The following is a 17,741-nucleotide window of genomic DNA, read 5'->3' on the forward strand; positions in this document are numbered from 1 at the left end:
CACCGGGACACAAATGATGACCGGGACACAGGGACACAAATACAACGGGGACGCCGGGGGGCACAGGGGGATATATAAATGACGACGGCGACACAGGGAATCGTCGATTAGCAATCACCATCAACAAAGCTCAAGAGCAATCATTAGAATCATGAGGTATAGATCTGAATACGGATTGTTTTCCCATGGACCATTATATGTTGCATGTTCAAGAGTCGGTAAACCTGACAATCTATTTATATGCACAGACAATTGGACAGCAAAGAATGTTGTATATTCGCAAGTTTTACGTAGTTAAAAACATATATATATATATATATATATATATATATATATATATATATATATATATATATATATATATATATATATATATATATATATATATACAGGTTAGACATAGGGAGACAACTACAATGGCGCGTAACTAATATGGCGCGTAACGACTTACGCGCGCGGGGGGGCTTGGGGGGGGCGCGAAGCACCCCCACCAACTAGGTGTTGGGGTGGCGCTCCGCGTCACCCCAACAGCTTGAATATATATATATATATATATATATATATATATATATATTTTAACTGCGTAAAACTTGCGAATATACAACATTCTTCGCTGTCCCATTGTCTGTGCATATAAATAGATTGTCGGGTTTACCGACTCTAGAACATGCAATATATAATTGTGCATGGGAAAACAATCCGTATTCAGATCTATACCTCATGATTCTAATGATTGCCCTTAAACTTTGTTGATGGTGATTGCTAATCGACCATTCCCTGTGTCGCCGTTGTCATTTATATATCTCCCTGTGCCCCCGGGGTTCCCGTTGTAGTTGTGTCCCTGTATCCCGGTCGTCATTTATATTCCCTGTGTCCCGGTCGTCATTTGTGTCCCGGTGTCCCAGTCTGTAATTTATCTTTGAGTGTCCCGGTCGTCATTTATATTCCTTGTGTCTCGGTCGTCATTTCTGTCCCGGTGTCCTTGTCTGGATACACATTCGTTTTTCAATTGGTCTTTTTTTAGTTTTTAGTTTTTTACCTTTTTTTTAGTTTTAGTCCCCGTCGTCATTTATATATCCCCCTTGCCCCCCAGCGTCCCCATTGTAGTTGTGTCCCTGTGTCCCGGCCGTCATTTATATTCCCCGTGGCCCGGTCGTCATTTGCGTCCTGGTGTCCCGGTCTGTATGAACATTCGTTTTGGTATTGGTAGATGATGAAATGAATTTTGTGTTTATCCCCTTTTTTCTTTTCAGTTTTTTTTTGTTTTTACTTTTTTTTAGTTTTTTTTTTAGTTTTTTTTCTTTTTCTTTTTAGTTTTTTTTGTAGTTTTTACCCTTTTATTTTTTTTTATTTTTATTTTTTTTAGTTTTAGTTTTTTAGTTTTGTCTAACTGAGTTTTTATTTTCTTATTATTTTGTTTAATTGTAAAAGGAAAGAGATAACTGATGATAAATGCTTTTCTTTACTGACTTCTTTGTTGTTATTTTGTTTAACTGTATCGTTATTTTGTTCATATTTTGTTTATCTATAACAGGAAAGAAATAACTGATGAATGATGTTACTCGTTACTGACTTCTTTTTTTATATTTTGTTTACCTGTATCTTTATTTTGGTAATATTTTGTTTATGTGTAATCCAAAAGACCTAACGGAGAAATGATGGCACTCGTTATTGACTTCCTTATCGTTATTTTGTCTAACTGTATTTTGTTTTCTTATTATTTTGTTTAATTGTAAAAGGAAAGAGATAACTGATGATAGATGCTACTCTTTACTGACTTCTTTGTTGTTATTTTGTTTAACTGTATCGTTATTTTCTTCATATTTTGTTTATCTATAACAGGAAAGAAATAACTGATGAATGAGGTTACTCTTTACTGACTTCTTTTTTTATATTTTGTTTACCTGTATCTTTATTTTGGTAATATTTCGCTTATGTATAACCCAAAAGACCTAACAGAGAAATGATGTCACTCGTTATTGACTTCTTTATCGTTATTTTGTCTAACTGTATTTCTATTTTCTTTTTATTTTGTTTAATTATAAAAGGAAAGAGATAATTGATGATAGATGCTACTCTTTACTGACTTCTTTTTTGTTATTTTGTGTTTAACTGTATCGTTATTTTGTTCATATTTTGTTTATCTATAACAGGAAAGAAATAAGTGATGAATGATGTTAGTCGTTACTGACTTCTTTTTTTATATTTTGGTCACCTGATCTTTATTTTGTTAATATGATGAATGATGATACTAGTTACTGACTTTTTTGTTTACCTATGTCGTAATTTTGTTAATATATTGTTTAACTTGTAACGGTAAAGTGATAACTGATGAACTTTGTTATTCTTTATTATTATTTTTCCTTACTGTATTGTTATATTGTAAATTTTTTGTTTAACTGTAACAAGAAGGAGATAACCGATGAATTATGTTACTCTCTTATGACTTCTTGGCCGATATTTTGTTTAAACTTTATAGTTATTTTGTTAAAGTTTTATTGCAATATGCATATTTACAAAAAAATAATACTCAAAGTTCACAACTATAAATGAAACAGCATATATTTTACTGTTTCCACGTCTTCCAAATTTTCTTAATTAGACTCATAAAAAACGGTGAAATGATGATAACGACCTTTAAAGATGCGAAAATCACAATGAAAATATATTTCTAATTTAATATTTTCATCCATCATAGCTTAGTTAAAAACTTGCAGCGCAATTGTTTCTGACGACAGGCTCTTTGTAATGTGCCCCGTAAAATTTATGCTCCTGTGTCGCGTTATACTGTTTGATGGGGGGGGGGGAAATGTCTTGAATAAGGTTTTTCTTATGAACTGTGATATATTTAAATAAAAAGCAAATACATGAAGTTCACTATTATGCATCCAGAAACATGGTCCAGAAACAGGTTTTTACTGTGTCATAAACACTTATTACGGTCAGGTATTTCCCTTGGTATCCACTGTGTGACGAGCCTCAACTCAACTTTGGGATGGTCAGAAGCCTCTTCAAATTTCAAAAACAACTTATATGGTGAGTTTCTTAATTTTATTTTTTCATTGAACTGTCCAATTTTGAAACTTAATAAAATGTTTTAATTTTAATATTAAAATACGTCTGCTAAAACATTTCTAATAGTTAACAACATACTAAAGGACCTTTTCTTGACGGTTAGCTGTAAGTAAAACTGTGCTTAAAATCAAAATATTAAAAATGAAAAAAAAAATATAAAAAAAGAAATAACTTTGGTACCAACTCTTAAAATCTTGTGCATCCCGGCTGCCTTACAGATTGGATAGAAGCATCCCATAGCTTACACGAAGGGTAATTTACATGGTAGCATGAGACCAACTGCGGCAGAGTCGAGCTAATGATGTTAGATCAAGGGACTCTCATGCGCAATTGTAACAGATAGTGGAGAACCCTTTACAAATAAGATACCTTTTTTTGAGTAGACCTTCAGATTCATCGAACAAAGAGTCCAAAAACAGAGTGACTGGCAGGAAAACCTGAAATAGCCCTCGGACTGACAGTTTTCCTGTTCCTTGTGTTATCAGCGGCAGAGTGAACTGGTTGTTAATAGCCCATCTAGGACGGATTAGAATCGGACTTGACACTGAAAATGTATTCAAGCTGTTAGTTTCATATTATAAGCTGCACTAACAAAAGCCTGGTCTTAAATTGAACTTTCGCTTGCCTGAATTCAACCCTCCGTGATACACCTTGTCAATTCACACCACCTTGCCACACTATTAGTGACCCACTTGGACCTTCTACAAAACCTTCATCATTCCCAAGGGATTTTCTGATGTTGTCTTGTTATAAATCATGTATTCAATCCATTGGTTTATGTTTTCACAAATCAAATCTCCATGACATACCATATCAATTCACACCATGGTGTCACAGAATTAATGGCCTTGTGCCACGCTCAGGTAAGGCACGCACACATACTTAGACACAGAGTTAAGGAGAGAGACAAAAAAAAACAGATGGGGAAAACACACACACACACAAACACAAGAAAGTAAAGTCAGAAACACAGGAACACACACATATATACACATGAACGCACACACACACGCTCACACCCGCAGTCAGACATACAGACACGTAGAAAAAAATAGAAAACACACAGAGGGAAAAAGCACACAAAATCACACACAACCCCAAAGTCAGACACACAGGTAAACACACACAGTTAGAAACACAGGCATGGACAGAGAGACATCAGCATAAAGAGAGAAAACACAAACACAAGCACACAAACAAACAAGTTAGACATTCAAGTACAGACAAACATTTAGACACACAGGTACGGAGCGAGAGACAAAAACACAAAATGGTAAAACACACACCCACACACAGAGACACGCAAAATAAAAACAACCATACAAATTCAGGCACACTGAGACACACATAAACAGACACAGTCAGACGTATACGTCTGAACAAATACGTCTACACAATACGTCCACACAAAAAAACACACACACACAGCCACACAAAGCAAGACACACAGGTTAAAATACACAGGAAAACACACAAATAGAGAGAGAGGGAGAAAAAAACACACAGAGGGAAAAACACAAGCACAAAGAAAACTGAATAAATTCAGATGCGTATGAACACATGCACACACTTATAATCACATACAAACACAAAAAAACACACAATAAGTCACACATACAATAGGGGAGAAACGAAAACACACAGCGGTAAAACATAAAAACAAACAAAGACAAACAGACACAGTAACACAAAGTCAGACACACGATTCATTCACACAAGCATGGAGAAAGACGAAAACACTCAGAGGGTAAGTCTACGCAAACACATACAACAGCACAAAGTCAGACACACTGGCAGACACACCGTCGGGTACACAGACAAGGAAAGTGACAAAATCACACATAGGAAAAACACACTCACATACAAAAACATCATATAATTAAACACACAGGCACGTACACAGTCAGACATGTAGGCACAGAGAAAGGGGTAAAAAGCACCCAAAGGATAAAAAAACACATATGCAAACTTGTACTGGTCCCAAGTCTGAGACTTGTACAATTATGTTTGTTGTAAGGGACAAACTTGATGGGAAGAATAAGCATAAGTTCTAGATATGTGATTGATATAATCGGACAAGATTCGCTCTCTTTGGGGGAGTTTGGGGAGGGGGTTTCATTGCTTTGGTAAGTTCGATGGTTCTGGACGTGCTAAGACGAAGAAAATTGGTAGGCGTGTAAGGGGCTTCCGAAAGTTGATGTGATAAGTCGTTTTCCTCCATTTGACCATGTGAGGGGGGGTGGGGGTTGAAAGGAGATGAAAATTAGAAATATAAGGTATTTCTAATTTACGTGTAGGTGATCGGATCTTAATGAATTTTGATATTTAGAAGGATTCCGTGTCTTAGAGCTGTTATTTTAAATCCCAACTAGATTTAAGCTTGTGATTGTCCTTTAAATTCAATCTATTGATTCTTCGAATTTTACTAGATCTCATGTCAAATGAGCTTTTGGCTCTTGGATCTTCCGACCTCGTCACAAGTGCCCATTGACCTCTTAGCTCTTTTTTTTTATTACAAACTATTTGGTAAGATTCTTTTGTGATGAAAATTTCTTAGAGCCCGTTCACTTCATTTAGTTGAACACAGCAGTAAAAAAAGGGGGTCAATTTGCCAGCTGGATAGTTCGTTAAAATTTTGTTTTCTTTTGCTATTTTTTTATGTTTAAATATATAAAGGATGTAAGCTAAGGGGGAGAATTGTCCTGTCATGAAAAGATCTAATTCACATGCTCATTATGAAATCAAAACGTTGTATCTATTCAGGCAGTATGAATTTTAAATATTTCACTTTTTCTGTCCACAAGTCCACATGCTATTAAATAAAAAAAAACAAGTTTTTTTTAACTGAAAGTAAGGAGCGACATTAAAACTTAAAACGCACAGAAATTACTTCGTATATGAAAGAGGCTGCTTCCTCATCAACGCCCCGCTCTTTACGCTAAAGTTTGATTCTTTCTCTCAATTCTTCTTTTTAAAACAGTAAAAAATTTTACTGTTTTCAGTAAAAAATTTTACTGAAGATTCTATGACTTTTAGGGGGCGTTTCCCCCTATTTTCTAAAATAACGCAAATTTTCTCAGGCTCGTAACTTTTGATGGGTAAGACTAAACTTGATGAAACTTATATATTTAAAACCAGCATTAAAATGCGATTCTTTTGATGTAGCTATTGGTATCAAAATTCCATTTTTTAGAGTTTTTGGTTACTATTGAGCCGGGTCGCTTCTTACTACAGTTCGTTACCACGAACTGTTTGATATAATATAAAGAAGCCATAAATGTTTCTGTAATTTTGGTTTGAGTTCCCTTTTCTATTAAGATCAAATAAAAAATAACTAAATACATTACTAATTAAATAAATTGATCTCTTTGCCAGGAATCCTTGTCATTTAAAATTTACTATATTTTGTTTCATTTTGCTTATAATTTAATTGCCTTTTTATTTGACAGTTTTTATCCTAAACGTATTTAAAAATAAACTCATTCCAGCTGGAAAAAAAGTGCTGAAATATGTTCTTTCTCCTCCACCATTACTGCTATTTTGGTGTCTACTCCTACCCTGTAAAATTTCTTGCCGAAGCCATTGATTGCAATTTCGTTAAGCTGCAGAGCGGGTAATGAATAAAACCAGGAAAATGAAGGTATCATTATCATTGTAGTTGTGTGTCAAATATAATATTTAAGGCTGTATCTGGCCTCATCGACAGAGGGGGGGGGAGTGTGGTTGCTATTGTTACGGTCGCGACAATTCATTTTGGAAAAAGTGCTGAATGAAGGGTGTAATAGTAGTGCGTTTTTGCTATTAGAGTGTTTCTTCTTATAAGCAGTCAAAATCAGAGACCACCAACGCAATAGAAAATACATCTCAGCAAATTACATAAAAGACAAAAAATGGTTGTAAACTTTTCGCAGTTCATATAATTGACTTTACAATAAAGTGAAAATACCGCTTGAGCACTTTTGGAGCTCTTAAAAATGACAAATTTTCAATTAAAGTATGAATTATCAGTCGGCTTCGACAAAATAATACTGCGTTTTGTCAGTTTCATTTTCTCGGTCATTTCCGACAAAAAAATACTACATTTTCTCAGTGCCAAAATTATTTATAATGAGGTTAGTTTAGGTTAAGTTAGGTTGCGTCAGGCTCTTAAATTACGTCATGTCAAAACGTCCTTAAATTTGAATTTTCGGTAGAAGCGATTATTATATTCGTAAAGAACATAAAAAAGGGATCGATTGGTGTGTTCACTTTATTGGTAAGTCAATTATATTAACTGCGAATAATTTACTAAAATGGCTATACCATAAAAAGAGAACAACTCACTTTTTAGCTATCAGATTTTTGTAGCAGCCACAAGGTAACTTGACTCTCAAAAAGTCGTTGACATATTAACTAAAGACTGATTTTCAATATCACAGTGGTCGTCCTTTGCAAACAAGTCATCAAATTCTCAGGTTTGCACGGTTTGTCACAACAAGTTAGGGTAGATAGGGTAGGCGGGTTGGATTTCAAGCTTAGATAATTACTGTTTTCAACCAACAAGGTTATTATGTTCAAATCTGATTTGGACATAATAAATATGAACATGGGGAGAAATCTGGTCTGCGCATAAAATTCTAGGTTTTGGACTTCTGTCTCAAATTTTAAGCAGGGTACACTATTTTTTTATTAAACCCAATCTTTGGTTTATATTCTCTGCAAACGAACATTGGTAAAATTCTAGTTAATTGACTTCTTGCTATCTCGGAAAAGGTTTAGGTTAGGAAAATTAAATTTTCAGGGATGGGTCTACAGGCTAAATTATGTCCCGGGACGTTATTTTAAAATACCCACCTTCACTCCTTCTCCCTCTAGAGGACCCTAAAATTTACCTACATGTCAGGTCCATACATATTGAAATTTTGACAAAACAACATTTTACCTTAATTTTCAGTTACTAGTTGCTTTTTCTCTGCATTTAGTTCTGAAAACGCAATTCCTGTTATTTGAGTAGAATAGAGGGCCCTCTAGAGAGAGATGAAGTGGAGGTAGTTGCTTCAAAAATACCTTCCCAGGACATACTTCAGTCTGTAGATTCATCCCTGAAAGTTTCATTTTCCTAACCTAAACCCTTTCTGAGATAGCAAGAAGTCAATTAACTAGAATTTTACCGGTATATTTACTAGAAAACTTCCGTGCCCCCGAACAAATTCTTAGGAATAAAAACACCAGAAATTAAAAAAAATATATTTTTTAACTGAAAGCAAGGAGCAAAATTAAAACTTCAAACGCATTCTTTGCATAAGGGGTCTTTCTTTTCCTTTGTCATTCGCTCAAAAGTCACAAAAGTCTAAAGTTAGACTTTTTTTTTTACCGATTCCTTAAAACGACTACTGAAACACAAGGACTATTGAATTTCAACACGAAGCTTTTTTAAAACACTAAAAAACTTTTGTGTTTTCAGTGAGGTGTTGAGGAGGGGGCTGTCCTACTCATATATCAAATATTTTCTGTATTGGACCATGACAATTTTTTTTTGCCATAGTCCACTAACAGACTCTAACATTCCTTGTTACCTAACAACCGAAAAAATCGTGATTTTGCAGGACCCAAAATGTTTTTATGGCACTTGGTATTAACCAAGTGACATATAGCAGTCGCCAATTCTGTCGGTCTGTCTGTCGGTCTGTCTGTCGGTCTGTCGGTCTGTCTGTCGGTCCCGGTTTTGCTACTTTAGGCACTTCCAGGTAAGCTAGGACGATGAAATTTGGCAAGCGTATCAGGGACCGGACCAGATTAAATTAGAAATAGTCGTTTTCCCGATTTGACCATCTGGGGGGGGGGGAGAAGGGGCCGGTTAATTCGGAAAAATAGAAAAAATGAAGTATTTTTAACTTATGAGCGGGTGATTGGATCTTAATGAAATTTGATGTTTGGAATGATATTGTGTCTCAGAGCTCTTATTTTAAATCCCGACTGGGTCTGATGACATTGGGGGGAGTTGGAGGGGGGAAACCTAAAATCTTGGAAAACACTTAGAGTAGAGGGATCGGGATGAAACTTGATGGGAAAAATAAGCGCAAGTCCCAGATACATGATTGACATAATCGGAACTTATTTGCTCTCTTTGGGGTAGTTGGGAGGGGGGAGTAAGTCTTAAAAATTAGAAAAATGAGGTATTTTCAACTTACGAACGGGTGATCAGATCTCAATGAAATTTGATGTTTAGAAGGATATCGTGTCTTAGAGCTCTTATTTTAAATCCCGACCGGATCTGGTGATGGGGGCGGGGAGTTGGGAGGGGGAAACCTAAAACTTGGAAAACACTTAGAGTGGAGGGATCGGGATGAAACATGGTGGGAAAAATAAACACAAGTCCTAGATAGATGATTGACATAAACGGAACGGATCCGCTCTCTTTTGGGTAGTTGGGGGGGGGGGGGGGGTAATTCTGAAAAATTAGAAAAAATGAGGTATTTTTAACTTACGAATGGGTGATTGGATCTCCATGAAATTTGATTTTTAGAAGGATATCGTGGCTCAAAGCTCTTATTTTAAATCCTGAACGGATCTGGTGACATTGGGGGAAGTTTGGGGTGGGGAGACCTAAAATGATGGGAAACCCTTAGATTGGAAGGATTGGGATGAAACTTGGTTGGAAAAATAAGCAAAAGTCTTGCATACGTAATTTACATAATTGGAACGGATCCGCTCAATTGCGGGGGGGGGGGGGGGGGTAATTCTGTAATTCTGAAAAATAAGAAAAATAACGTATTTTTAACTTACGAATGAGTGATCGGATCTTCATGAAACTTCATATTTAGAAGGACCTCGTAACTCTGATATCTTATTTTAAATCTCAACCGGATCAAACGTAATTGGGGGGGGGGTCAGTTGGGGGGACCGGAAATCTTAGAAAATACTTAAAGCGGTGAGATCAGGATGAAACTGGATGGGAAGAATAGAAACCTGTCTAAGATACGTGACTGACATAACTGGACCGGATCTGCTCTCTTTGGTGGAATTGGGAGGGGGGAGGTAATTTTGAAAATTGAGGTATTTGTAACTTACGAAAGGGTGACCAGATCTTAATGAAATTTGATATTTAGAAGGATCTTGTGCTATAAAGTTTAACTTTAGGTTCTGACCTTCTCACAAGTGCCAAATGAGCTCTTGGCTCTTGGCTCTTCCGACCTCGTCCAAATGAGCTCTTGGCTCTTCCGACCTCGTACCATATGAGCTCTCGGCTCTTCCGACCTCGTCACAAGTGCCATATGAGCTCTTAGCTCTTGTTAAAATACTAATAGAAATCCAGATTTGTCAAGGCCCTGACGGTGTTTTTCTGCCTCTCGTAAGTTTTATAAAAACTCTTTATTCAGTGACAAGTAAGTGTAACATGCCAAAGTAAACATTCCCTATGACATAACAGACACCTGCGTCCTATACAGGAAAAAAAAAAAAAAAAAAAATCGGGATAGAGATTTGAAGGGATAGAGCTCCTTTTAAAGTTATTATGCTTTCAGTGCTTACGTTGCATAAAGTGTGGCTGTGATAGCGCACAGTTGCCACAAAAAAATTATTTAGGCAATAAAAATTTTGTTAGTCGTTTCAAAAGTGAAATTAACAGAAATTTTAAACTGTGTTTCAAACACATCTGTTTAGATGTGTTTCATCTTACAGGGGTTTCAAATAGCTACGGTAACAAGCAGTAGTCACTAAACATACTAGTAGCATAATAAAGACGCTCTTTTTTTTAGTTTTTCTAGAAGTGAAATATTTGAAATTATTTACACGATGTTGAACCTTCAATTCTCCTTTGAGTATTTTAAAACGTACCTCCATTTTGATTAGTACTTACAACAAAAAAGAAAGTTCTGAACGATCTTATTCTGTTTCTTTAAAAATAGTTTTAAAAATCATCCCGCAATTGTACTAAAAGCATATTATGTTTATTCGGCACTTGTATTATATTAAATAAAAAACAAGCTTTTTAAACTGAAAGTAAGGAGCGGCATTAAAACTTAAAACAAACAGAAATTACTCCGTATATGAAAGGGGCTGTCCTCTCCTCTGTTTCTTACTGTTTATTTACTGTAGTTTACTTAAGTTTTTTACTGTTTTAAAAATAGAGTTAAGAGAAAAAGTCAAACTTTATCGTAAAGAGCGAGGCACTGAGGAGGAAAAGCCCCTTTCATATACGGAGTAATGTCTGTTCGTTTTAAGTTTTATTGTTGCTCCTTACTTTCATTTAAAAAACTTGTTTTTTTTCATTGAATTTTCTATGAGAAGTCATAGGCTAATTAACATGGTTAGGGCTTTGAAACAATTTTAGCGATGCCTAGGGTGCGGCTGATGAAGACACTTATTTAGAAATGTTGAAAGGGACCTCATGTAGGGAGTAGCCGTACCAAATTAAGAGTGTATTAGATCAGTTTTAACTAAATGATGTGCGTGGGAGAGGGTTTAGGGCTTGAGGAGAAGGCGGACCAATTAAGTGGATTAGTTGAAAGGATTTTACATTTCGAAGAAATGCACGCATGGCAGGCCTAGCGTTCACTTTCAAATTCACTGAGTCTTTATTGTCGGTCGAAGGAGATTTGGGTAAATGTTTATTTTTCAAGGTGGGTTTGAATAAAAATAAGATTAAGTTATTAATGTTAATGAGGGCTGATAGCTTGCATTTGAACCAGGGAAGAATATTTACCGGGAGGGAAAGGTCAAAGACTGGTCCTTATTTTTGTCCTATGTGTGGAGGTTTATATGAGACCGTGTATTACTTGATGTGTATATGTGAGGTGCTGAGTGATTGAAGACTTGAAGTGTTTGGTAGGTGGAATTATGATTCTAAGTGGTTGGTGAGACTGTGGATTAATGAGCGTTTTGCGGGTGTCAGAAGCTTGGCAGGATTTCTTCGTCTTGTGATGAACCGTAGTAGTAGATTTCTGTAGGATTTTGTTATGAATTGTGCAATTTCTCTGTAATTGTTCTTTGTTTGTACTTTTCGCAATTGGGATGTAAGCGCAAATCAATTCTTTTCTTTTTGAAAAATATAGACTCCATAAAGCGTAAGCTCTACATGCTCCTATTGCAGTTTAAGTCCCATATTTACTGCTTGATACTTTAAAAGCCCTTTAGAACCAGTATTGGTGGACACAATTTACTATTTGTGAAACCTATGCTTGATCTGTTATTATTTAAAACAGATTCTTGGCCTTAGAACTGTAATCAGCGAATTGAAAAACTAATTTCCTAAGTTTGGTGCTGACTGGAAAGGGTTTATGATTTGGACCACTGTGAAGATGCGTCGACTTAGAGCAAGATGCTGGAGAACTGTGTAATAACCTTTGTGATTAATTTTATTCTCTCAGTTAATTCCTTGTGAACTAGAGGAGGAGTTTGTCTGCCCATTGAGTCCTCCGTTGAGTAAAGCTCAATATTTTTCCAGGAAAATCGGTATTCTGAGATATTCTTGTCAAAAAAAAAAAAAAAAAACGATCTAGATAGGTAAGAAGTTTGAAAAAAATTGCGAAGAGCCCTATTTTTGACAAAATTTCCTGTCAGCTACGTCATTTTTCTAATAGTGGGGGCGTAGTGGGTTTGACCTTAGCTTGGTAATACGGGACCCAGAGATCGAATCATACTGAAGCAATGCACTGCAGGGCCGACGCAGGGACCTTAGCAGTCAAGATGCGTCGTTAATCTGATATATTATACTGCTTAAACAGCAAAACACTAGTTATTGCAAAAATGTTCATATGTATTTTGACAAGGGATTACAACAATTCAAAAACCATAAAAAAACCAGAAGTTTGAGGCTTAATAAATATCGTTGTTATAAATCTGACTTGCTTGAATAATCAAATTTCTTTGACAATTAACATTGAATTGTAAACGAAATTAAACAGTGATCTGTGGTTGGAAACTGGAAAAAAAGGTATTTGTTATCTGTAATGCATTAAGAAATTAAATGACAGACCAAAAGGCGTCGAAAACTTCGTGTAGTAAAGATGAACAAACACGGACGATGAAATCTAGGGTTGGAAAACTAGGTAGAGTTTGTCTACAAAAACAATCTAAATAGGTCAGGACTTTAAGAACTGATTCGTATTTTCCACAGAATGGCTGTATCAAACCAGTGGTAATGTCATGAAATTAAGAAATGGCTCAAATTACGTATATATATATGAAACTCTCAATCTGCATTCATTTGCTGTTTTAAATAATCTTTCTTATGATGATTTTTTTTTTCAATATTACGAGAAACGGAAACATTTACGATATTTAACAAAGAGAAATAGTAAACGAGGACTGGTTTTTGTAAAGTGAAATTTCTATTCTTATTTTTAGAAGTTAGTACGTGCATCAGCCTTAAGCAGCTTAGTTTCTGCTCGTCTTGAGTTTCGCTCGGTTATTTATTGTAATTTCAATCTGTACGGGGCTTAATTTATTTATTGATGTTGATTTGCAGTAGTTTTACGAATAAAATACTCTATGACTTTATTTTTGCTAATTTCGTTTGATGTAGCACTTTACTTTTCCTGAAAAGATTATTTCTCGGAAATCTTTTTTAACACATTTCAAACACATCTAATGGATATTCACCTTACCTGTAAATTATTTTCAATGTCAATTATCGTCTGTTAATTAATGGTTGAAAAGAATATCAACTCATTAATAAGCTACTCCTTTGTTCTTCAGAATGACATTTGCATTCAATAACATATTCTTATCTCAAATGAGTTCTAATGAATAAACATAGAAATAATTTGTTTGAAAATGTGTTTTTCTTATAATCAATTCTATTCTCTTAGAAACAATTCAAATTGACTAGAATTTATTATACCATGAAAAAAGCTGAGAATAACAAACATCATTTGCTCTACTGATCTCATTAAAAACTCTAACAAAATCAGTATTCATGTCAGACAACTGCTAGCCATTGCCGAAAGCACAAAACCAGCTTCTGATGGATTGTCTAGTTCACGTTTAATTAGACCATCGTAGAATCTTGTGTTAATGGTATTCTTTTAAGCAATATTCGTACTAACTAATTAAATACATTAATAAAAAGCAGTTTCTTATTTAGTTCCTAAATAAATAAGAAAAATTAAAATTATGTCATACAAGCCACCTAAACTTTAAAGACGAGTTTAATTTTTTTCAAATAAATAATTTTCACTATATCGCCTTTATATATATAAGTAGTTATATATATTGAAAAGAGAAATCACCAATGCAACAGCACAAACACATTAAAAAAACAGGGAAGAAGGAGAAAAGGAAGACTGTTTTCCTACATTATATATATATATATATATATATATATATATATATATATATATATATATATATATATATATATATATATATATATATATATATATATATATATAAATTGTTTGTTTGTGTGTCTGTCGACTGACGTCATGTTTATGTGTCGACTGACGTCATGTTTGTTGACTGACGTCATTATAAGGATTGAGCCGTATGTCGTCATGAAGTTGTTTGTCGACTGACGTCATGTTTGTCAACTGATGAAATTACAGACTGGGACACCGGAATTCAAATGACGACCGGGACACAGGGAATATAAATGACGACCGGGACACTCAAAGAGAAATTACAGACTGGGACACCGGGACAAAAATCACGACCGAGACACAGGGAATATAAATGACGACAGAGACACAGGGACACAACTATAGCAAGGACGCCGGGGGCACAGGGGGGATATGTAAATGACGACCGGGACACAGGGAATGTTTGAAGAGAAATTACAGACCGGAACAGCGGGACACAAATGACGACCGGGACACAGGGAACATAAATGACGACCGGGACGCTCAAAGAGAAATTACAGACTGGGACACCGGGACACAAATGACGACCGGGACACAGGGAATATAAATGACGACCGGGACACAGGGACACAACTACAACGGTGACGTCGGGGGGCACAGGGGGATTTATAAATGATGACAGGGACAAAGGGAATGTTCGATTAGCAATCACCATCAACAAAGCTCAAGGGCAATCATTAGAATAATGAGGCATAGATCTGAATACGGATTGTTTTTCCCATGGACAATTATATGTTGCATGTTCAAGAGTCAGTAAACCTGACAATCTATTTATATGCACAGACAATTGAACAGCGAAGAATGTTGTATATTCGGAAGTTTTACGTAGTTAAAAACATATATATATATATATATATATATATATATATATATATATATATATATATATATATATATATGTATATATATATATATATATATATATATATATATATATATATATATATATATATATACAATGGGACAGCGAAGAATGTTGTATATTCGTAAGTTTTACGTAGTATATATATATATATATATATATATATATATATATATATATATATATATATATATATATATATATATATATATATATATATATATATATATATATATATATATATGTATATATTATATATATATATATATATATATATATATATATATATATATATATATATATATATATATATATATATATATATATATATATATATATATATATATATATATATATATTCACAGTTGGGACACAGGGACACAACTACAATGGCGCGTAACTAATATGGCACGTAACGACTTACGCGCACGGGGGGGGGGGGGGGGGCTTGTGGGGCGTGAAGTGCCCCACCAACTAGGGGTTGGGGTGGTGCGAAGCGCCAGCCCAACAGCTAGTATATATATATATATATATATATATATATATATATATATATATATATATATATATATATATATATATATATATATATATATATATATATATATATATATATATATATATATATATATATATATATATATATATATATATATATATATATATATATATATATATATATATATATATACATATATATATATATATATATATATATATATATATATATATATATATATATATATATATATATATATATATATATATATATATATATATATATATATATATATATATATATATATATATATGGGTCATGAGTTTGATCAAATCCATTTACAGCTTTAGCTTCGGAAAAAAAAAAATCATATGAGTGATGTCATATCTAGGAGCACATTTCAAGAGAATAAATCATATCATTTCACCCCAGGAGTAATCGTATCAGTTTTAGGATTTATGATGCATGCAATATCTCAGAAGGAACCTGGCTAATTATGAAATACCAGGTGTAACGAGTCTTTTTACAGAAGGCATTTTAAGCAGTTTCATAATGTCTAGCGACCAAATAAACAACCTAAACCATCAAATGTGGTAAGAATGATCTAAGATAAGAGTATTGAATAAAGGTCTGAAGTAATTATAAAGAAAAATGAAGAACAAAGGAATATTTGGTTAGGATACTACCGACAACGATATTACAGGAAGTCAAAAATAGAAGTGAAAAACCGAAAAATATGTGGTTACAAGGCAGGTGCTGATGATGAGCAGAACGCATTATAAATTAAAACGAAAAATAAAAAAAACCCACGATAAATAGATATGTCACAGTTAGAACAAATAAATATGCGGTTTAAAGATAAGGGTTGGCAAGAATCAAAAGCAATAGCGAGAATCAGAAAGTGTCAAAATGAAACTGAAGAACAAAGATTTGTGGAGTTAATTGACAAGTAAAAGCGAGTTTCCGAAGATGTCGAAAATGAAACAGAAGGACAAACGATGGTGCTTTCAGAAGAAAAACAACAGTGAGAATCAGAACGATTCACAAGTGAAAGCTAAGAAGAATGAAATATTACATTAGAAGAACAACACCATCGCCATCTCTGAAGCCAACAAACTGTGGTACGAAACCCAGTACAAACATACAAAAATGTTGTAAACTACGCAAGTTTTAATTACAAGTCATTAGGACTCTTGAACATTATATATATTTCACGTGGAGCTTTCCATTTTTCCTGTGGCAAAGGTAGTAAACAAATATAAATTTCTTGGAGAATGCCACTTACTTTGTCAAATTACATTGTCACCTCCACAATTTCTAAATAAAGTGGTCTGGCCCTTTTTTAGGACACCACTCGCTTTCTAAGAGATCCACAGACAAATCTGAAAGTTGAACTCATATTTAACTTTAGGTCTATGCAACATAAGCAGTGATCGAACCATCAATAGTCGTAATGTTTTCAGTTTCAAATTCTCCAGACAACTTTATCACAAAATCAACTTAGCGGCACTTCCATCACGAACACCAGAAGGTGATTTTGAACCAGCTTCAAATGGCCAAATTTGATTTCTACACCAGATTTGATGTATTTCTACACCAGAACTACACATTTGATGTAGTTTTTTGAAGAGGGTCTTTTACATACTTTAAATAGTGGGATCTCTCATAAACTAATGGGTCTCGTTGAAGAAATAATGCGAGTCACAAATAACCCTGTCAAAGGTCACATAAAAATGCAAGAAGTGCAGGATATTGTAAATGAACCTGTTTTACTGGGACAACAGCCTCGGTTGGGACAACAAACAACATTGAGAATCAATAATACAAACCTGCGTAATATGTACCAGCATGCGTAAATAAATACGCACACCACTTAGGACAAGATGCTGTATCTCACATAAATGACTTCTTTCCAAAATGATCTTTAAGGAGCTCTTCTGAAAAGCCTGACAAAATCGAAATATAT

General features: G+C 34.4%; 1 protein-coding gene across 1 annotated transcript in view; it reads right to left on the reverse strand.

Annotated features, from left to right (window-relative positions):
- LOC136028424 (uncharacterized) overlaps positions 1-7,556 on the reverse strand; it is a 33,274-nt gene extending 25,718 nt beyond the window's left edge. Inside the window, exons 1-2 of the mRNA XM_065706263.1 lie at positions 7,399-7,556; positions 3,445-3,619 (exon numbers count right to left, since the gene is read on the reverse strand). Of these exons, the coding sequence (XP_065562335.1) occupies positions 3,445-3,619; position 7,399 (176 nt within the window). The 5' untranslated portion in view covers positions 7,400-7,556. The remainder of the gene's footprint in view (positions 1-3,444; positions 3,620-7,398) is intronic.
- Between the last annotated feature and the right edge of the window lie 10,185 nt (positions 7,557-17,741).

Source organism: Artemia franciscana, chromosome 6, assembly GCF_032884065.1.
Source record: "Artemia franciscana chromosome 6, ASM3288406v1, whole genome shotgun sequence".
Lineage (NCBI taxonomy): Eukaryota > Metazoa > Arthropoda > Branchiopoda > Anostraca > Artemiidae > Artemia > Artemia franciscana.